Genomic DNA, 22,767 nt, shown 5'->3' with positions numbered 1-22,767 from the left:
ATACCTCGTGCGTTCAGTGTTCCGTCTATGAAAAAAACATCCTATGAGCCGATGGCTCACTAACCCACACTACAAATTTATACTTCATGGACGCGGACGATCCACCTGATGAAGTCAACGGGGTCTATCAACTGACCAATGGTGGACGTTTCGGTGGTTTACTTGGCCATCGTGTGGCTTCATCACCAAACGAGTTACATGATACATCTGGAGTATCCGTCTTAATGCCCGTGCGCAGCAGTTAACACAATTCTCAAAATCGTTTCCATGCAGCTCTCGATGGAGGGAGATGTGGTGGTGATGGAGCCTGTGCAGACGGACTGCCTCACTCATGCCACTTCCTGACGCGACTGTGAGGGAGATAACGTGTCGATCAGCTGCAACAGCAGCGAGGACATTAATTTGTATCTCTTCTGTCGTCACTTGTTTCCCTCTGTTACGCTGTCTAGGTGTTCCACTACTGCTGCCACATAACTGGTTGAAAGGTTGAAAAATAACTGCCGTTATTGTTGACCCCTATTGAGATATGTTGCAGCTTGCACCGTACAAGAACGAAATGCGTTCTTCCTACACCCTCTGTACACCTTGAGCACGTTGGCTTCTTCTGCATTCGTAAATCGCATTGCCCACTCACGACATATTGCTCGGATTGTCACACTATAACTGGCTAGCAAGCCGCAATGCACTCGAGGGACGCACAGCTGCACTGTAAACAAACATAACAATACCTAGCAACTACCTATGTAGAATGGCACAAACAAGTGTCGATTTGGAAACTTTTCAAAATACGATATCTCGCAAACGACTCACACTAGAACCCTGCAACAGACATCATCGACATTTTAATTTACCCTACTTTCAGTCTGTTAATGTGAATAGGCATTGTTTCATTTAAAAAAGTGCATTTTTGCACAAAACTACACTTTCTAAGTATTATTACAATCTGTTTATTGGCCAACAATACGAGCCACTGAGTACCATTCAGTGAAAACCGCACATAAACAGCAATTTCCATTTCCGCAATATATGCGATGCAAGGTTTAGGTGATTCAATCTGTATATATATTTTCTTGTGACCGCGTGATGGCTCCATGACATCTGGTTCAGTGCGGATGCACTAATATCGTCCAGACTCCTACGGGAATCAATGATTTGCGAGCAAAGGGTTAATGGACGAGGGACGCCGCGTTGCAGCCTGCGGTGTGTTGGAGATCTCGGAAGTTAGGGGCCGTGTCCGGATGGGCGAAGCAGCTATGGCAGCCGTCCACGAGAAGCGCTAAATCCTGGGTCGAGTCCCGTCCGGCACAAATTTCCAACTTTCGCCGTTGCATTACCACAATGCCCTGGGCGGCTGGAAGTCAGCAGTTTCTCACCCACCCTTTCACTTTGCTTCCCATTCCTCTATTTCATATACGCTTCTTATTAACTGAGCTGTCATCCAGAAAATTTCATCTCCAGCACTGACGATGTTGAGCATCAATGGAGAGAGTTCGAGAGATCAGTGGACATTACAGCCTTCTATCGAGACGCTCTGCGACCGCTGCGGCGCTGAAACCGAGCGCGTCACTGAGGGAGATGGCGCCGCGGTTTCTCATTTAAACTGTGGCAGACGGAAGGCGGGTCTGCGCTCCTCGGTTTCATGTCCACCGACGAGGGGCAGTTAGGTTTAATTAGTTCTAAGTTCTAGGCGACTGATGACCTCAGAAGTTGAGTCGCATAGGGCTCAGAGTCATTTGAACCAAAATAAATTGATGCTAAATCACAGTAAGACACTGTTTTAAGAATTTTAGCACATTATTTAGCTAAAACTGTCATTTTCATGAGGCAGATCGGGCATACGATTAATGAGACTAAACATTCCAAATAATTAGGTGTTCAGACAGGCGGTAAGCTCTCATGGAGAGCCGCACTCAGGAACTGCTGTATGTACCACTACAGTAATATCTGCACTAAGTGATAATGCAACATGAAAAGAGGTCTAGTTTGTTTTATTATAATTCCCTTATGCCAGCCGGCCGTTGTGGCCGAGCGGTTCTAGGCGCTTCAGTCCGGAACCGCGCTGCTGCTACGGTCGCAGGTTCGAATCCTGCCTCGCGCATGGATGTCTGTGATGTCATTAGATTAGTTAGATTTAAGTAGTTCTAAGTCTATGGTACTGATGACCTCACATGTGCTCAGATCCATTCGAACCACTTTGAACCCTTATGACACACGGCATCATATTCTGGGATAACTCTGTCCATTCGCAAACGATGCCTCTGGCTCGCCAACGGAAGGTACGAGCGGAAGGTGGTGCAAATTGTGAATTGTTCTCTGAATAGAGGGTGTCCCAGGATGAACGACAAATACTCAGGGCTACGCCGGAACGATCATTCGAAGCAAAAAAGCTCGATAAACCTGGGCTCTGAAATGCACGCCTTAAGAGCTACACTATGTGATCAAAAGTATGCGGACACATGACTGAAAATGACTTACAAGTTCGTGGCACACTCCATCGGTAATACTGGAATTCAATATCGTGTTGGTCCACCCTAAGCCTTGATGACAACTTCCGATCTCGCAGGCATACGTTCAATCAGGTGCTGGAAGGTTTCTTGGGGAATGGGAGCCCATTCTTCACGGAGTGCTGCACTGAGGAGAGGTATCGATGTTGGTCGGTGAGGCCTGGCACGAAGTCAGTTTTCCAAAACATCCCAAAGGTGTTCTGTAGCGATCAGGACTGTGCAGGCCAGTCCATTACAGGGATGTTATTGTCGTGTAACCACTCCGCCACAGGCCGTGTATTATGAACAGATGCTCGATCGTGCTGAAAGATGCAATCATCATCCCCGAATTGCTCTTCAGTAGCGGGAAGCAGGAAGGTGCTTAAAACATCAATGTAGGCCTGTGTTGTGATAGTGGCACGCAAAACAACAAGGGTTGCAAGCCCTCTCCATCAAAAACACGACAACACCATAACACCACCACCTCCGAATTTTACCGTTGTCTCTACACACGCTGACAGATGACGTTCACCGGGCACTCGCCACATTGTGTACCGTGATTCGTCACTCCACAGAACGTTTTTCCACAACGTTTACGCTCCTTACACCAAGCGAGGCGTCGTTTGGTATTTACCGCCGTGATGTGTGGCTTATGAGCAGCCGATCGACTATGAAACCCAAGTTTTCTCACCTCCCATCTAACTGTCATAGTATTTGCAGTGGATCCCGATGCAGTTTGGGATTTCTGTGCGACGGGCTAGATAGATGTCTGCCAATTACACTTTAGGACCCGTTTCAACTGTCGGCGGTCTCTGTCAGTCAACAGGCGAGGTCGGCCTGTACGCTTTTGTGCTGTACGTGTCCCTTCACGTTTCCACTTCACTGTCACATCGGAAACAGTGGACCTAGGGATGTTCAGGAGTGTGGAAATTTCGCGTACAGACGTATGACCCAAGTGACATCCAGTCACCTGACCACGTTCGAAGTCCGTGAGTTCCGCGGAGCGCCCCATTCTGCTCTCTTACGATGTCTAAGGACTACTGAGGTCGCTGATATGGAGTACCTGGCAGTAGATGGCAGCACAATGCAGCTAATATGAAAAACGTATGTTTTCGGGGGAGTCCAGATACTTTTGAACACATAGTGTATGAGCTCCTGCGCAATAGGAGAGAAGTGTTACACAGTAGCGAAGATGAACAAGTGCTCTTAGCTGTTAAAGTATGCATTCTAGAGCCCTTGTTTACTAGGGTTGTTTTTACTTAGAATCATCGTTCCTGTCATATCGCTGAGTACTTGTCGTTCTCCCTGGGACATCCTGTATTTATTTTCTTTAACCAAAGAACACTAACTGGGGAAAAGTGTTCCATTGTTACTAAACTATCGTAAATTTTGTTATTCCAATTTATAGTGTATGCGCTAGATAATTACAATAATAAAGTCTCCAATGGTATGCCAAAACAAGTACAAAATGTCCTGTTTTACACCTTATACTGACAATACCAGATTGTCGGGACCAGTTGAAAGGGTCCTGTAGCCACCATTCATTAGTCCGGTAGCCCATTTTCACTAGCATTTCACTTTCTTTTCCTTGTTTCTCTTTTCTCATAACTCTCATAGTGGTGTGATTGAATGAATGTTGTGTGCCATTTTGCTAGAGGGTGGCGTAGTCTGCTGCAGAAAGTGTGCTATAGTCATACAGATTCAGCTGTACAGAATAGCCAACTCTCGTAGTGGTCAAATAGGCAAAAAGGTTTGCGCTACTTGTGAGAAATCCACCTGCGTTTGGTTGGTCGCGGAAATAGCATCTTTGTTGGATTTTCCGGGCCACGCGGAGCGTGGAGGAGGTGGAGAAGAAAAAGGGAGGCAGTCTGCCGCCGGTAAGGGAAGCGTACACAGCTGTGCTCCAGTCGAAGAAGGGTGAGTTAGACTGACCGCGTGGCGCGTTGTTACTTGGCGAGAGGAGAGTTGTTAGCTTTTGCTCTCGATTTTCAACTCTGAAAGATTCCTTTGCCTTGTCGCAGCAAGGAATGCAATACTTTGGCAGATTTTTCTTTTAGTAAATTTCTATAGTAGGCTTGGATCCGCCGGAAGAACGCCACACAAAGGTGTCGATAAGACGTGAGCACTCGCCTTCAGCTGTGCCTGTATAAGCTTTTATTTTTCTAAATATTAATAGTTTTGCCTTCTCGTAAATTTTCCTTCCTTTATATATCTTTCGTCCGTGGGGAGCAGACCACGTGGTTGAACATTAGAGTTTGTTGGGCTAACGTCATCACTAACAGTCCGATCTCATGTTTCTTTTATAGAATGTTAACTGTTCATGCCTCCCCCCGTGAACCATGGACACTGCCGTTGGTGGGGAGGCTAGCGTGCCTCAGCGATACAGATGGCCATACCGTAGGTGCAAACGCAACGGAGGGTTATCTGTTGAGAGGCCAGACAAACGTGTGGTTCCTGAAGAGGGTCAGCAGCCTTTTGAGTGGTTGCAGGGGCAACAGTCTGGATGATTGACTGATCTGGCCTTGTAACACTAACAAAAACGGCCTTGCTGTGCTGGTACTGCAAACGGCTGAAAGCAAGGGGAAACTACAGCCGTAATTTTTCCCGAGGGCATGCAGCTTTGCTGTATGGTTAAATGATGATGGCGTCCTCTTGGGTAAAATATTCCGGAGGTAAAATAGTCCCCCATTCGGATCTCCGGGCGGGGACTACTCAGGAGGACGTCGTTATCAGGAGAAAGAAAACTGGCGTTCTACGGATCGGAGCGTGGAATATCAGATCCCTTAATCGGGCAGGTAGGTTAGAAAATTTAAAAAGGGAAATGGATAGTTTAAAGTTAGATATAGTGGGAATTACTGAAGTTCGGTGGCAGGAGGAACAAGACTTTTGGTCAGGCGAATACATGATTATAAATACGAAATCAGATAGGGGTAATGCAGGAGTAGGTTTAATAATGAATAAAAAAATAGGAGTGTGGGTAAGCTACTACAAACAGCATAGAGAATGCATTATTGTGGCCAATACAGACTCGAAGCCCACGCCTTCTACAGTAGTACAAGTTTATATGCCAACTAGCTCTGCAGATGACGAAGAAATTGAAGAAATGTATGATGAAATCAAAGAAATTATTCAGATAGTGAAGGGACACGAAAATTTAATAGCCATGGGTGACAGGAATTCGGTAGTAGGAAAGGGGAGAGAAGGAAACGTAGTAGGTAAATATGGATTGGGGCTAAGAAATGAAAGAGGAAGCCGCCTGGTAGAATTTTGCACAGAGCACAACTTAATCATAGCTAACACTTGGTTCAAGAATCATAAAAGAAGGTTGTATACATGGAAGAAGCCTGGAGATACTGACAGGTTTCAGGTAGATTATTTAATGGTAAGACAGAGATTTAGGAACCAGGTTTTTAATTGTAAGACATTTCCAGAGGCAGATGTGGACTCTGACCACAATCTATTGGTTATGAACTGTAGATTAAAACTGAAGATACTGCAAAAAGGTGGCAATTTAAGGAGATGGGACCTGGATAAACTAACTAAACCTGAGGTTTTACAGAGTTTCAGGGGAAGCATAAGGGAACAATTGACAGGAATGGGGGAAAGAAATACAGTAGAAGAAGAATGGGTAGCTCTGAGGGATGAAGTAGTGAAGCAGAGGATCAAGTAGGTAAAAAGATGAGGGCTAGTAGAACTCCATGGGTAATAGAAGAAATATTGAATTTAATTGTTGAAAGGAGAAAATATAAAAATGCAGTAAATGAAGCAGGCAAAAAGTAATACAAACGTCTCAAAAATGAGGTCGACAGGAAGTGCAAAATGGCTAAGCAGGAATGGCTAGAGGAGAAATGTAAGGATGTAGAGGCTTATCTCACTAGGGGTAAGATAGATACAGCCTACAGGAAAGTTAAAGAGACCTTTGTAGGAAAGAGAACCACTTGTATGAATATCAAGAGCGCAGATGGAAACCCAGTTCTAAGCAAAGAAGGGAAAGCAGAAGGGTGGAAGGAGTATATAGAGTGTCTATACAAGGGCGACGTACTTGAGGACAATATTATGGAAATGGAAGAGGGTGTAGATGAAGATGAAATGAGAGATAAGATACTGCGTGAAGAGTTTGACAGAGCACTGGAAGACCTGACTTGAAACAAGGCCCCGGGAGTAGACAACATTCCATTAGAACTACTGACAGCCTTGGGAGAGCCAGTCCTGACAAAACTCTAACATCTGGTGAGCACGATGTATGAGACGGGCGAAATACCCTCAGACTTCAAGAAGAATATAATAATTCCAATCCCAAAGAAAGCAGGTGTTGACAGATGTAAAAATTACCGAACAATCAGTTTAATAAGCCACAGCTGCAAAATACTAACACGAACACGTGAGGCAATACTGACCCTACGACTTATCTTAGAAGCTAGATTATGGAAAGGCAAACCTACGTTTCTAGCATTTGTAGACTTAGAGAAAGCTTTTGACAATGTTGAGTGGAATACACTCCTTCAAATTCTGAAGGTGACGGGGGTAAAATACAGGGAGCGAAAGGCTATTTGCAATTTGTACAGGAACCAGATGGCAGTTATAAAGAGTCGAGGGACATGAAAGGGAAGCAGTGGTTGGGAAAGGAGGGAGACAGGGTTGTAGCCTCTCCCCGATGTTATTCAATCTGTATATTGAGCAATGAGTGAAGGAAACAAAAGAAAAATTTAGAGTAGGTATTAAAATCCATGGAGAAGAAATAAAACCTTTGAGGTTTGCCGATGACATTGTAATTCTGTCAGAGACGCAAAGGACTTGGAAGAGCAGTTGAATGGAATGGACAGTGTCTTTAAAGGAGGATATAAGATGAACATCAACGAAAGCAAAACGAGGATAATGGAGTATAGTAGAATTAAGTCAGGTGATGCTGAGGGAATTAGATTAGGAAATGAGACACTTAAAGTAGTAAAGGAGTTTTGCTATTTGGGGAGCAAAATAACTGATGATGGTCGAAGTAGAGAGGATATAAAATGTAGACTGGCAATGGCAAGGAAAGCGTTTCTGAAGAAGAGAAATTTGTTAACATCGAGTATAGATTTAAGTGTCAGGAAGTCGTTTCTGAAGGTATTTGTATGGAGTGTAGCCATGTATGGAAGTGAAACGTGGACAATAAATAGTTTAGACAAGAAGGGAATAGAAGTTTTCGAAATGTGGTGCTACAGAAGAATGCTAAAGTTTAGATGGGTAGATCACATAACTAATGAGGAGGTATTGAATAGGGTTGGGGAGAAGAGAAATTTGTGGCACAACGTGACTAGAAGAAGGGATCGGTTGGTAGGACATGTTGTAAGGCATCAAGGAATCACCAATTTAGTATTGGAGGGCAGTGTGGAGGGTAGAAATCGTAGAGGGAGACCAAGAGATGAATACACTAAGCAGATTCAAAAGGATGTAGGTGCAATAGGTACTGGGAGATGAAGAAGCTTGCACAGGATTGAGTAGCATGGAGAACTGCATCAAACCAGTCTCAGGACCGAAGACCACAACAACAACAACTGTTATGATTGTGTGATGTGACATTGTTGCAACTTGGCCACGATACCTAGAAACTGCGTCTCCACAAACCACGTGGGCACGTGGGTTTACTACGAAACGTGTACCTTTTCAGGAGTTATTGCGATCAGTTATTAGGCAACAGCAGTTGTATGAATGATTCACACCAATGATTTTAGGTGTAGATTGTTGTTGTTGTTGTTGTGGTCTTCAGTCCTGAGACTGGTCTGATGCAGCTCTCCATGCTACTCTATCCTGTGCAAGCTTTTTCATCTCCCAGTACCTACTGCAACCTACATCCTTCTGAATCTGCTTAGTGTATTCATCTCTTGGTCTCCCTCTACGATTTTTACCCTCCACGCTGCCCTCCAATACTAAATTGGTGATCCCTTGATGCCTCAGAACATGTCCTACCAACCGATCCCTTCTTCTGGTCAAGTTGTGCCACAAACTTCTCTTCTCCCCAATCCTGTTCAATACTTCCTCATTAGTTATGTGATCTACCCATCTAATCTTCAACATTCTTCTGTAGCACCACATTTCGAAAGCTTCTATTCTCTTCTTGTCCAAACTATTTATCGTCCATGTTTCACTTCCATACATGGCTACACTCCATACGAATACTTTCAGAAATGACTTCCTGACACTTAAATCAATACTGGATGTTAACAAATTTCTCTTCTTCAGAAACGCTTTCCTTGCCATTGCCAGCCTACATTTTATATCCTCTCTACTTCGACCATCATCAGTTATTTTGCTCCCCAAATAGCAAAACTCCTTTACTACTTTAAGTGCCTCATTTCCTAATCTAATTCCCTCAGCATCACCCGACTTAATTAGACTACATTCCATTATCCTTGTTTTGCTTTTGTTGATGTTCATCTTATATCCTCCTTTCAAGACACTGTCCATTCCATTCAACTGCTCTTCCAAGTCCTTTGCTGTCTCTGACAGAATTACAATGTCATCGGCGAACCTCAAAGTTTTTATTTCTTCTCCATGAATTTTAATACCTACTCCGAATTTTTCTTTTGTTTCCTTTACTGCTTGCTCAATACACAGATTGAACAACATCGGGGAGAGGCTACAACCCTGTCTTACTCCCTTCCCAACCACTGCTTCCCTTTCATGTCCCTCGACTCTTATAACTGCCATCTGGTTTCTGTACAAATTGTAAATAGCCTTTCGCTCCCTGTATTTTACCCCTGCCACCTTTAGAATTTGAAAGAGAGTATTCCAGTCAACATTGTCAAAAGCTTTCTCTAAGTCTACAAATGCTAGAAACGTAGGTTTGCCTTTCCTTAATCTTTCTTCTAAGATAAGTCGTAAGGTCAGTATTGCCTCACGTGTTCCAGTGTTTCTACGGAATCCAAACTGATCTTCCCCGAGGTTGGCTTCTACTAGTTTTTCCATTCGTCTGATTATAATCCTAGATTACTAAACTCTCGAAAAATACACGATTTCAGTTGATACTAGTTCACTGTGTAACTGAGCTGTTTCTACGGGTTATTACGTTGAGATTAGGGTCGCCAGAGGATTTAACGGTAGAGGTGTAGATTATAACGGTGAATGTATCGATGCTTTTCTTTAATGTTTTAGGAATTAATGTTATGAGGAATTGTGTACATGTCTCTCATCCATAGCTTAGGAACAAATGATTTTATCCACAATTTTCTCTTGTATTCCGAGGTTACGTTTTTGCACCTAAGCCACTCACCTCATAGCTTTCCCGTTAGCACATACAACGCGTTTCCTTACGCACAAGTCCAGTGATAAGTTTATTTTAAAACAAATGCTTTAGATTAAGTCTTATTTTCAGATGCGTTGCTGGGAGCTGATCTTATGCACAGTGTTCATGCATTTTCTATTTTATTTTAAATGTTTGATTCTCGTCAACAGTGCACGGGCAATACTATTAATTACATCGCATCCCCTATGAGTGACATCACAACGCATGCATTTTTATGAGTTTTTGGTCTGTGAACAAATTAATTTATTTTCAGACTCGGCCAAACCTTTGATTAGTTGTATGGTTAAATCCTCTGGCGACCCTAATCTCAACGTAATAACCCGTAGAAACAGCTCAGTTACACAGTGAACTAGTATCAACTGAAATCGTGTATTTTTCGAGAGTTTAGTAATCTAGGATTAATAACGTTTGATATTAACAATGTGAACTTATTTCCAAGAATTTGCAGTTTTCGCTCTACTAAGACTGGGCAGAATCGCGACCTGCCTTTGGACCGCACTTCCTCCAGTCTTGTGCAGAAAGTCGTGCAGTATTCCGCTGCATCTGTTTTCAGTGACCCGTCGGAAGAATAAACAGTTTTTTCTAGTCTAAATTGAAGAATTCCTTCATGTCTCACTCATTCTGTTCTGTCATGAAGTCCATTGCTGATAATGCTAATACATATTCAGCAGTTAGTCGTCTGCATACGATTGATGTAAATTGTATTTAATAGATATTTATTTATCGTATAACGAATATATATATATATATATATATATATATATATATATATATATATTGAATTCTGCTCATTATCCCCCACTGACGCCTGGTGAGATCGAATTCTCGTATCCAGAGGGAAGGATTCTCAACAAGACGTTTGGTCACTATTGATGACTGCTCCCACTGTATTGTGGCTGAATGTTGTGCGTGACCTTCAGGAGAGTTTCTGATCCCCTTGGAGCTGGAGATGGAATATTGGTGAGTACAGGATGCCATGGAGTATTCCGAATACATGCTATAATTATTCACATTGCCTGACTGAGTAACACATCTATCTTCTTAGCATGAGCTCTATTGATCCAGGTCGAATAGGAGTAATCAGAAACACAGTATGACAGGAGCAAGGCGTAAAACTTGAGCAGTAACTTCCCACGGGGCCTCAGAAAGTTTTTAGAAGGATGTTGTTTCTCGGTTTAACTGTGGAGCTAGATCTGCAACATGCCACTTGTAAGTTAGAGCTCTGTCAAATGTTATTCCTAGGTTTATTGGTGTATTGCAGTATGGCAGGACTTCGTCTTCTGAATCTGACTTCTGGTCTGTAATTTGCCTGTCCGCTGCACCATTTCTTGAAGCCGACCAGAGTGGCCGAGCGGTTCTAGGCGCTACAATCTGCAACCGCGTGACCGCTACGGTCGCAGGTTCGAATTCTGCCTCGGGCATGGATGTGTGTGCTGTCCTTAGGTTAGTTAGGTTTAAGTAGTTCTAAGTTCTAGGGGACTGATGATCTTAGAAGTTAAGTCCCATAGTACTCAGAGCCATTTGAACCATTTCTTGAAGTGTACTTCCAGTACTTTTGTACCAGCAGATATCATTGGACTACCAGATGAACTTCATCAGCACAAATGAATTGTCTTGTAGATGTTTTTGATAAGTCGTGTGTGTGTGTGTGTGTGTGTGTGTGTGTGTGTGTGTGTGTGTGCGTGCGTGCGCACGCGTAGACTAAAAAGAAATTGAGCCAAAACATCCTTGAGGTAAACCCCCTATTAATTTTCCAATGTAATCTCATGTACTGACTCGTCCCATGACCACGGAGTTTTTTGGTTTCTCGATCTGATCCTGTGGAACTAGGAGAGTAAGAAACATGAAATCGTCTGTTGCAGGTCCGGTGGCCTGGAGTATTGCAAGGGCGCCCACTCCACGGGAGAGGGGGACCGGTACGAGGAGCGCGTGCTGGCCCTGGTGTTCCTCCGCTGCCTGAAGCACCGACTGCACTTCCAGTTGTCCTCCAACAACGACGATGCGGGGAAGTTCGACGACCTGGTCCTGGTGTGGCGTCCCCAGGGGCACCGCGAGGCGCGAGGTCTGCTCGTCCAGCTCAAGCACAAGACTTCCGAGCGGGCCAAGGTCGTCCACCGGAACACGTGGCTGTCCGAGGCCCCCAACTGCGACTTTGGGCTCGCCAAGTACCACGCCTCCTACAGGAAGATAAGCGGCTCGCTGAAGATGGAGGGGCTCGCACTCGTGTTGCTGACGAACGCGCGTCTGGCCGACAGCTGCGACGGCATGTTCGTGAGGCAGGCCGAGGCCGGCGTCCCGGGGGCGGAGCTGCTGCGGACTGGCGGCTGTCTCTACAGGCTCGACCCGGCCGACGAGCAGGTGTGGAGGGCGGTGCGCGGGGACGCCGGCTTCGCGGAGCGCTTCTACGTGCTGTGCGGGCAGAGGAACAGCGAGGAGATCGCCGGCGACATTTACGGGGAACTGGAGGAGCTGCTGGGAGCCGGAGACCTGTGCGGCCGCATCTGCGACAGTCTGTGCAGGAGCGTCAGGGAGTGGATGAACGGGCAGAGCGTGTGCCTGACGAGCGACTGGAGCGAGTGGCGGGCACTCGTCGACGACTACGTCAGGGACGAAGTGACTGGCTGCGGGGCGGTGACCACCGGGCTCAAGTTCGACAGCGTGGAAGATGTTCGGAATTACGTGACCGCCTGTAACCCGGCGTGGGTGAGACCTCCAGACAAGAAAACGGTAGCCCTGACTGCTACCAAGATCCACCAGGCACTGGCTCACGAAACACACATCGTGGTCGGTATGGAACATTTCAGAGCGCGCCGACGGAGGATCCTGTGCTGTTGGGGGCCGTTCTGCCGATGGCTGGTACGTTTTAGTGTGATGGAAACATCAAAAAGATTTTAACTGTGCACCTTATTTTTAAGGACTATTGTGAATAGGGTAATTCACTTTCGCTGTTTACTTCCTGAGTGTTTAAGATATCCTAATTCTGCTTTCACCCAAATGAACTGTGAGAAATTAATTACAGAAATATTAATAGCAACGTGTAATTTCTTCGAAAATACTAATCGGATTTTGAACAATGAAACACCATTCAATTTGCCTCTTTTAGAAATATCGATAGTAGAAAAAAATGAAATAAATAACTATAGAGGGAGATTCAGCTGCAATACCACTGTCGTTTTATGCAACCCGCAATGTTATAGCTGGCCTTCATAAACCACGCCCAAGGTTTTTATGTTCTCTCGCTCTCTACGCGCCCTGCAGAAAAAAATAACTGGGATCTTTTTGTAGGCAATTTAATGCAGTAACGTTTTGTACTGGGGTACGTTTTCGCTACGTCGTTTTCCAGTGACTCGAGTGGCCTTCCAACACAGCCGGACTCCCCCATCGGGCCCTACCAGTCAGGATTTCTAAAGTGCGCGTCATTTACGACGGCGGACGAGTTTAGGTTCCTTCTGCCCATCGGACGTCACAAAACACAACCAGCCAATGAACAGAGAACGACGTTGCCAGAGCTCGGCTGCAGTGGAGAGCACGGACGAGTGTCTTTAGTTTTAGAAACGTTCAATCATAAATAAAGTAATTGAACAAAAGCAATGTCTTGATAGCAGAATTTCTTTTATAGAAAGTTTGGAAAAAGCATTCTTTATACCAGTTGCTTCATATTTTATTAATTAATTAAACCAAACAAGCAATAAGCCTCCTAATTCATGTGATAGCAAGCAAAGGTGTTTGTATCATTCTCACTAACTGCTTTTTCACATATAAAGAACAGCAATAATAGTTTATTTTCTATTGTACGTCGACGAAACGTGAGTAATTCATAGTCATACCAGCAGTGTTTGTCGGTATTTTGCGTGCTATTTTAAATCCTCCGGTAGGTCAATTGAATGACGAGCTGCGTTAGCGTAATGGTTAAAGTGTTTGGATGCTAAGTGAAAAGTTTTGAGTTCAAACCTTATATGGTGCTTAATATTTTCTTTATTTGAAAACAATATCGAAGTGTCTTACTTCATGAATTTTATTTGTTTGAATGTAATTTTTTGAAACTTCTAGTGGCAACTAAAATCGACCATGCGGAAAGTTTACACTATGGACTTTTACCTCTGCAAACTCTTCAAAATTTCGTACAATGGTTTACTACATTTAATGCTGCAGAATAACTGCGTTGAACATCGAAACAAAATTAAGTCATTTAAGGGGGGAAGGTATCAGTCAAGAAGATGTGTAAAAATCAAATTTTTGGGCCAAATAGTTTTTGTGCAATCGAATGATACGTGTGTCAAAGCAGTCGGAACACCGTGTGTCTGCACAGGCAAGCAGTGCAGTGACGACAAAATCGCGCGAATGCGGGGAGCACGTCTCTGTAGCAGCGAAAAGGTTAATGCGGCTGTAGTGGCTTTACTTCGCAAACTGCGCGCTCCCCCCTAAACGTAAGTTTGCGAACTATGCTATACTATGGCGCTACTTCTCTTGGCGCGTGCGTCGTGTGCAACTGGCAACGCAGCAATCTCCCGCGTCTGGGCGGGCATGCGCGAGCCGCCAAGATAAAAGAACTGAACTATAGTACGTTGTTCATGGTACTCTCTCCTACCATTGTACAAATATTGACGTTTTGTGAATTTTAACAGCATAAAACACACAATTATGCCGTTGTATTCGTCAAGGCTTCTGACTACGAAAGTACTGTGCTTACAGGGTTAAGGTTGGATCGAACTGTCACCGTAATTAGTTTTAACGTAATGTTTACAAAAGTCGTTTTTCGTTCTTTACCCTCTCGGGCACGTTTAAATTAATAATGTGAACGAAGTAGCCCACTATGCTGGAGGCGTAGTAGCCTAACCAGTAAAGACCAAAAAACGTCGAATATTGGGAATAATTCGGAGACTTTTGTTCAGTGGTAGGAGGGAGTGTCACGAACAACATACTCGAAATCATGACTCGTGAGGAATGCGTGTGAGAGCAGAAATGCGTTTGAGGGTCACTTTTCTACGTTTTTCTTGAATAACTAGTGAAAACGTAGCCTGGTATAAAATTTAACTAAATTAAATTCGCTAGAAAAATATCCTGCTCATTTTTTTCCTGTAAGACTAATAGTTTGTGCGTGGCGAGTGACAGAATATGAAAATCTCGCGCATGGTTTATGAAGGCCAGCTACAGCACTGCGAGTTGCATAAAACGACATCGGTAGGCGAGCTGACTCACCCTGAATATCTGTAATTAAAATAGTGATCAATAGTGGCTGTAAGTCACTTACTGAGGACTTTTTCACAAACAGTTTGGATGAAAACCGAAATACGATGTCTGAAACGGTTAAGGAAAAACTGATATTAGCAACTTACCTGAATCACCCTCTACGTATATATCTTTGCCTTGTGGCTTGTTTCCTGTTGCTTTTATGCCGAGCTCTTCAACTCTGTAAACGTTTTGCTCTGCTTTGGCTTCTTCCTGCACTGTCTTCCTTCGTGATGTCCTTGGTCTTCCTAGTTTCCTTTCACACTGTGGGTTCGAGCAGAGAGTCTATCTGTCCACAGTATCCTCCCTTTTTCGGAGCGTGCGTTGTCGTTCGATTCCAAAGGTCTTCATTGGATAAAAAATTTGACCAAAAGATTTAAAGACGTTTCCTGAAACATCTATCCGGGAAGACTTCCAAAGACTTGGCGCTGGTCGAGGTAGCGTTCCGTCTTTCACATCTGTGTAGCAGCACAGCTTTCACGTCCGTGGCAAATATTCCAAGTCTGGTTGTTATGCAAATCTCTCTTGTTCTCCGTAATGGATACAACTGCATGATGGCCCCATTCGCCTTTCGGATTCTTGCTCTAACATCAGCAGCTGCTCCTCGTCTTCAATAGCTACACTTCCAACGTACTTTACTTTTTTAATGTGGTCTCAGCTTACTCGTATCTCTTGTATTGATTTTCATAACCTCCGTCTTGACGGCATTCACTTTCAGACCAAAAATCATGACTTTATGTTGATGGTCCTGCAGCTTTCCTTCCACATCAACGTGGTTCTGCGAGAAGAGGCAGATATCGTCAGAAAGTCAAGATCTTCCAATCGCTTAGTCAGTTCCCTTTATATCCTACTCTTTTTCACCACCACTTCATCTGGCACCAATAAAGGAAAGGTCCGAGCTAAAACTCATCCTTGGCGAACTCCAGGCTTAACTTGGAAAGATTTTATAACTTTAACCTCTTGGATGAGTCAGCATATGTAGTTACTGTAGACCTCTACGATAACCTTTACTATCTTCTCTGGTATCGCGTACTTTTCAAAGATTTCCGCATATGAGTTCTTTCAATGGAGTCGTGGGTCGTTTCAAAGTCTACAAAAAGCATATAAAGCCTAGTAATAAATTCATGTGATTGTTCGATAATGATTCTAAGCGTTTTCATTTGATCTGCAAAAGAACGGTTACTTCTAAAGTAAAACTGGCACCATCCTTTCTTGCCTGCATTTCAACTTGCACATTGAGTCTATAAAGGATCATCTGTTGCAACACTTCGCTTCGAATCGTAAGCAAGTTGATCCCCTCCGATTACGGCAGCTGGTGATGTCCCCATCTTCTTTTTTGGCAATTTGATGAGAAGTAATTCTCTACACTGCTGTGGCACGCTCGGCAAGTACGAGTCCTTATCAAAAGATAGTGAGCAATATCACTGGTTGTGCCTGGGTTAGTGGTCAGAAGCTCCGCTGCAATGTTATAGGTCTTTGGGGACCTTCTATTTTTTAGCTACTTGGTTGTTCTCTTCCTCTAAAGGTGACTCTGAGTTAATCATATTTTCTACAATTTTGAGATCGTGTTCATCCTCGGATTCTCTTCCTTGTTCGGACTGTCTCTCTTCATCTCTGTTCAGCACCTGCATAAAGGGCTCACGCCAGACTACATATATACACTGATCAGTCAGAACATTATGACTACCTAGCTAATAGCTGGTATGTCCACCTTTGGCTTGGATGACAGCATTGACACGTCATGGTATAGAAGCAATGAGGCCTCCGCAGGTCGCTGGAGGGAGTTGGCACCTCATCTGCACAGACAGCTCACCAAATTTCCTTAAATTCCGGGGATGGGGCTATGAACTCTAACGCCATGTTCAGTCACACACCCAATTGTGTACGATTGGGTTTAAGTCTGGCTAGCACAACTGGAACTCTCACCACTGGGTTGCTCGAACCACTCCCTCACACTCCCGGCCTTGTGAGATGGCCATTCTCTTGTTTGAAAATGATGCTACCGTCGGGAAACATGGACGTCGAGCGAAGAGTACATGATCTGGAACCAGTGTAGGATACGACTTGACCACCACGGTGCCTTGCAAGAGCCCCACTGGACCCACGGGTGCCACGTGAATGTTCCTCAAAGGGTAATGGAACTGCCGCCAGCTTCCCTCCGTCCTCGGCACCGATGTCGAGGAGCTGTTTCCCTGGAAGACTACAGATTCGCGTCCTCCCTTCGGCGTGATGAAGAAGCTATCAGGATTCATCAGATCATGCAACGCTTTGCCACTGCAACGTCCAGTGCCGATGGTCAGGTGGCTATTTCAGTCGTAGTTGCCGATGTCAGGTACTAACATTGGCACATGCACAGGCCGTCAGCTAGGGAGACCCATAGTTAGGAGTGTTCAGTGCACTGTGTGTTTAGACACACTTGTGCTCTGCCCAGTATAATTTTAGTTCGTCACCCGTGCTTTTTTACCGGTGTGCCCAGTCTACAATATCTGACATCTATGATGAGCGCTTGCCACCCAATCCCACTGAGCTGAGCGTGGCTCTTGTTCCCACCATCACGTATTTTACCCCCCTGTTTCTAACGTACTTCCACCTCACTGCGTTAACTTAAATGACTGGTGCCACTGAGTTGCTGCTTTGCCTGACTGCGAGCGGCGGTAGCAGCGCGTACCAATATAACGCCTCTCGAAGTATCTTTGCTCGACTGCTATTACTTCTCGGTTGTTGTCTGTCGTAAACCAGTTCGGGTCGCGAGTTCGGGCTGCCAGTCAGTTGGAACGTGTCTGCAGCGCAGTCCGGACCTGCCTGTCGGGGAGTTGCAATGCGGCACTAGTGCAGTCGGGTTGGAGCAGCAGTGAGGTCTGCGTCGACGTGGCTCGCCCGGCCATTGCCACCACGCATCACTTCAGCCGGGCCACGGTCTTGGTGGATCGTCGGCCGGTCGTCCCACTGGAAGACGAGTTTTGGTTCGCTGATCGTTCATGAGTCGGGTGTGTGTGTGTGAGTGTGTGTGTGTGTGTGTGTGTGCGTGCGCGTCGACTCCCGATTTGTCTTCGTGTGTGCTTAGTTATTGTTGGGTATCGTTCAGGTCTTCGTGCAAGTGTTTGTCAGGGTGTGTCTGTAGTTGGCGTTACTTCCACTATTTTAGATGTTGTCCGCATTCTGAGGGTAGTCGGTCGGTTGGTGGGGACCAGGGAGGATCTCCATGCGGTGCAGTCGGCTGGGGCCGCTGGCGGTCCCTGCGCAGTGTCGGAGCGTGTGTGGAGCTGTCCGATCGCTACGAGCTTCTTGGCTCACCGAACCAGGACGTCAAGGTTGAGTCGTGTGTTAAGTACCCAAACCACGTCCGTTAATGTTGTGTCGTTCGTTTCGGTGGTTCGCTGTCGGGGAGCTTCTCCTGTGAGCAACACCGAGCGTTTGTAGTGGTGAAATCGAGCCGCCGTGCGGTGTAGTCAACGACTCGAACACCCGGCAACTCGCACAGTTCTCGAAATACTCACGGCCATCGTGTGGGCCATCACAACCTGCGCTCAGTCAAACACACAGGTTGCGCGCCTCCCCCATTCTACATAGGGACGACATGCTCACTAGCACTACGTGTGTGCCGTGTGTCTGCCTGACCAGCATTCATTCCTCGCCAGGAGACGGCGCCATGAGCCTGCACGGGATTATATCGACGGTAGGTCGGGGGTCATAATGCTCTGGCTGACCTGCGTACAGCACTTGATCACCCCAAATAATTGTCCGGAAACAAAATAAAAAAAGTGTCAAAAGAAAAAGTGGTTTAGCTACCTGGGAGACATTACCCGCATGATTGTCTTTCTTTAACTTCGTTTCGAAGATATGAACAGCTGTACATCTTTTTAAATAGCACCCCATATATTTTGTGTTCCGTAATCCACTTCCTTTCCTCAAGCCCTGTTCACAAACGTCTTATATTATTCATTCAAGTAAACACGACGTTACTAAAAGATGTTAAAAACGTAGCGTAAAACTGATTTGACTCTCCTGGACTAGCGCATAGTTCGCAATATAACTCGTCCACTTGCTGGAGCTGACAGTAAACAAACGAAAACACCGGGGTCATTCACTCAGCCGTCTTTAGTTGAAGATTTGTGGGTGCAGTGTACACCGACGTGGAGCAGCAGGTTTGTGCAGAACCGAAGCCAGTAGAGCAGTAGTGACGGGTGTGCGTTCTCCTCGTGTTTACATTTGTTTACTGTCAACTCCAGCAGGTTCATGACTTACTTTACCCTGCACTTTGCGCTACTACAGGAGAGTCATAGTCAGTTTTGTGTCACGTTTGCAACACTTTGCCGTCCGCACGTCTCGTACCAGTTTATTCGCTTGGCGGCGGCAGCGCTAATTCGGATTACTTGGCTTGTCGCCGGCTTCCCGTTGATGGCAAGCGTCAAACAAATTCTCTTTCGCGCGCTTTAATTTCTGCGGAAATCCTCTATTGTGCCATACCGTTCCACAAACTCGAATTTTCTTTTGAACTAACGTCTGTGCAGGTTCTACACCGTTATAATAATTATCCATGTAGAGGCGATGCCACTTTCCATAAGAAGGAGTCAATAGTTCCATCACTGTTTGTGCTAAAGGTTGTCCAGCGCCGGAATATATATATTGAATGAGGAAATGTGTCCCGTACTCCAATCGCACAGCATCCGAATGCGTATCCCATATTTCGTAATTTTCGACGGATTGTAAACTTTAAAATTTAACTGTCCACGCCACGGTATCATTCCTTCATCGACTGAGATGTTTTGACGTAGATTAAACGTTTCTTCAAACTTTTTGGGAAAATAATGAATTATAAATTGCACTTTGAAAAGCCGGCCGGCATTATCCGATTTATTGTTGGTGTCGGAAAAATGTAAAAATGATAATATTGTCTGAATCAGTTGCGGGACATCGTTTTACGAAATATTGGTATGTCTATCAACGGATTCGTTGACCAGTCATCATCGATCCTTGCTTTTTTTTACATTTCCCATAAGGATAGCAACCTCAAACCATATTCTAAGTTCGGGTCCCGTAACGTTGACAAATTTGGCATTTTTTAAATCCAGTTTTCTTCTATTGCAATTTTGACTCTAATACTTCTTGGTTTCGTTGCTAATATATTCAAATAGATCGTTCCCAATATATAATTCCACGGTACCCAAGACGCTCTGTGTATCTTTGGGAAATATGTGTGGACCCGGAGATCCTTCAAATTTATTATTGGTCCTCAGTAAATCATAGTCTGCGTTCTTCGTTTGATTCATCAGAATCAGTTAGCAACCGTAGCGTTCGCCGAATTCTTCTTGGACGTATTTCACTATCATCCGACGATTCTGCTTCACTTTCATTTTTTTGATATCCAATGTCTTCTTCCCAATCGGCCAATTCGTCCGGAACGTCAGACAAGACGTCCACGCATTCATCGTAAATAATAGTATCGTCTCTTTCGTCTGTTGTAAACATCAAAGTTGCAAGAAAAGAGACCATGCTGTTTAATGTCCCTTTGGTAGCTAAACAACATTTGCTAGACATTTTGTTATTTTGATTCCGGCCAAAACGTTACTTGTGGTGCTCAAGACAAAGTGGGCACCGATATATATAAGGAACATTGAAAAATTGTCCGTTTGATGGCGTTGGCGTAGCGCTTATGCAACGTAGCACGACTCCGATGGGGCATACAAGCACCGACGTGTAGGCAAAGGACTAGTACAACCCTCGTGTCTTTCTGACGTGTGTGCGGTAAATGTGGAAACGTAAACTACTGTAACGTTATTACCAAACGCTACCAAACAGGAACAACGTGCTGTTTTCTTTTCTTGCCTGACGATGGATAAACACCGGTAGACATCAATCGGAGAAAGAAGAATGCGTTTCGTGCATAACTTACGCCAGATCCGTTGTCAGACACTTGAGCTCCCATCCTCTAGTCCTGATCTCTTCCCGTGCTATTATCACACCTTCGGTCCCTTAAGAGAGGCCTTGGAGGGTCGACGATTCCTGTCGAACGAGGTGTGGGACAGGAGGTGGTCACGGCCTTCTTCATGCAGCAGGACATGGTTGGTGTTTTAACAAACAGGTATCTTCAACTTGGTGGGTCGATGGGCTGATTGCTTCAGTTTCACAGTGATTTTGCGCGATTGGCGTACTGATTTTGGACTCTAAGTCCTTCGAATGGAACCTTTTTGATCACTTGTTGTACATATGTGGGGTCATTTGTGAAACGCCCTTTTTATTTTGTGAAAGTTTCACTGATTCTGGACTGTAAGCCCTTCGAATAGAAACTTTTGGATCACTCGTTGTACATATATGGGTGAAACACCCTTTTTATTTTGTAAAAGTTTCACTGGTTCTGGTCTGTAAGCCCTTCGAATAGAAACTTTTTGATCACTCATTGTACATATAGGGGGTCATTGGTGAAACACCCTTTTTCTTTTGTGAAAGTTTCACTGATTCTGGTCTGTAAGCTCTTCGAATGGAAACTTTTTGATCACTCGTTATACATATATGGGGTCATTTGTGAAACACAGTTTTCATTTTGTGGAAGTTTCATTGATTCTGGACTCTAAGTCCTACGAATGGAAACTTTTTGATCACTCGTTATACATATATGGGGTCATTTGTGAAACACCCTTTTTATTTTGTGAAAGCTTCACTGGTTCTGGTCTGTAAGCCCTTCGAATGGAAACTTTTTGATCACTCATCATACATATATGGGGCCATTTGTGAAACACCCTTTTTATTTTGTAAAAGTTTCACTGATTCTGGACTGTAAGCCCTTCGAATAGAAACTTTTTGATCACTCGTTGTACATATATGGGGTCATTTGTGAAACACCCTTTTTATTTTGCGAAAGTTTCACTGACTCTGGTCTGTAAGCCCTTCGAATGGAAACTTTTTGATCACTCGTTATACATATATGGGGTCATTTGTGGAACATGTTTATCATTTTGTGAAAGTTTCACTGATTCTGGACTGTAAGCCCTACGAATGGAAACTTTTTGATCACTCATTATACATATATGGGGCCATTTGTGAAACACCCTTTTTATTTTGTAAAAGTTTCACTGATTCTGGACTGTAAGCCCTTCGAATGGAAACTTTTTGATCACTCGTTGTACATATATGGGGTCATTTGTGAAACACCCTTTTTATTTTGCGAAAGTTTCACTGACTCTGGTCTGTAAGCCCTTCGAATGGAAACTTTTTGATCACTCGTTATACATATATGGGGTCATTTGTGGAACATGTTTATCATTTTGTGAAAGTTTCACTGATTCTGGACTGTAAGCCCTACGAATGGAAACTTTTTGATCACTCGTTATACATATATAGTGTCATTTGTGAAACACCCTTTTCATTTTGTGAAAGTTTCACTGGTTCTGGTCTGTAAGCCCTTCGAATGGAAACTTTTTGATCACTCGTTATACATATATAGGGTCATTTGTGGAACACGTTTATCATTTTGTGAAAGTTTCACTGATTCTGGACTGTAAGCCCTTCGAATGGAAACTTTTTGATCACTCGTTATACATATATGGGGTCATTTGTGAAACACCCTTTTTATTTTGTGCAAGTTTCATGATCGTGAAAAAGGTTTCTACAGTATCATTCAACACGTTAAAGCAAGTATGATTTTTTCGAGAGGTTTCTAAACTCATTATGAAGTATATAGTTCCATTAAGAAAATGTGCAGTGATCTTACACTAATTAACATTGGTATTCAAATACTTTGCAATGGTACCTGAGGAAAGAGCTACAATTGAAAAA

At 44.2% G+C, this 22,767-nt stretch overlaps 1 protein-coding gene across 1 annotated transcript in view; it reads left to right on the top strand.

The window, feature by feature from the left end:
- Positions 1-22,767, top strand: part of LOC124550814 — a 102,884-nt gene that overhangs the window by 45,755 nt on the left and 34,362 nt on the right. Inside the window, exon 3 of the mRNA XM_047125540.1 lies at positions 11,628-12,621. Within this exon, the coding sequence (XP_046981496.1) occupies positions 11,628-12,621 (994 nt within the window). The remainder of the gene's footprint in view (positions 1-11,627; positions 12,622-22,767) is intronic.

This window comes from Schistocerca americana, chromosome 9 (assembly GCF_021461395.2).
Source record: "Schistocerca americana isolate TAMUIC-IGC-003095 chromosome 9, iqSchAmer2.1, whole genome shotgun sequence".
Classification (NCBI taxonomy): domain Eukaryota; kingdom Metazoa; phylum Arthropoda; class Insecta; order Orthoptera; family Acrididae; genus Schistocerca; species Schistocerca americana.
The sequence above is the reverse complement of the archived record's forward strand: the minus strand, read 5'-3'. Positions and strand labels throughout refer to the sequence as shown.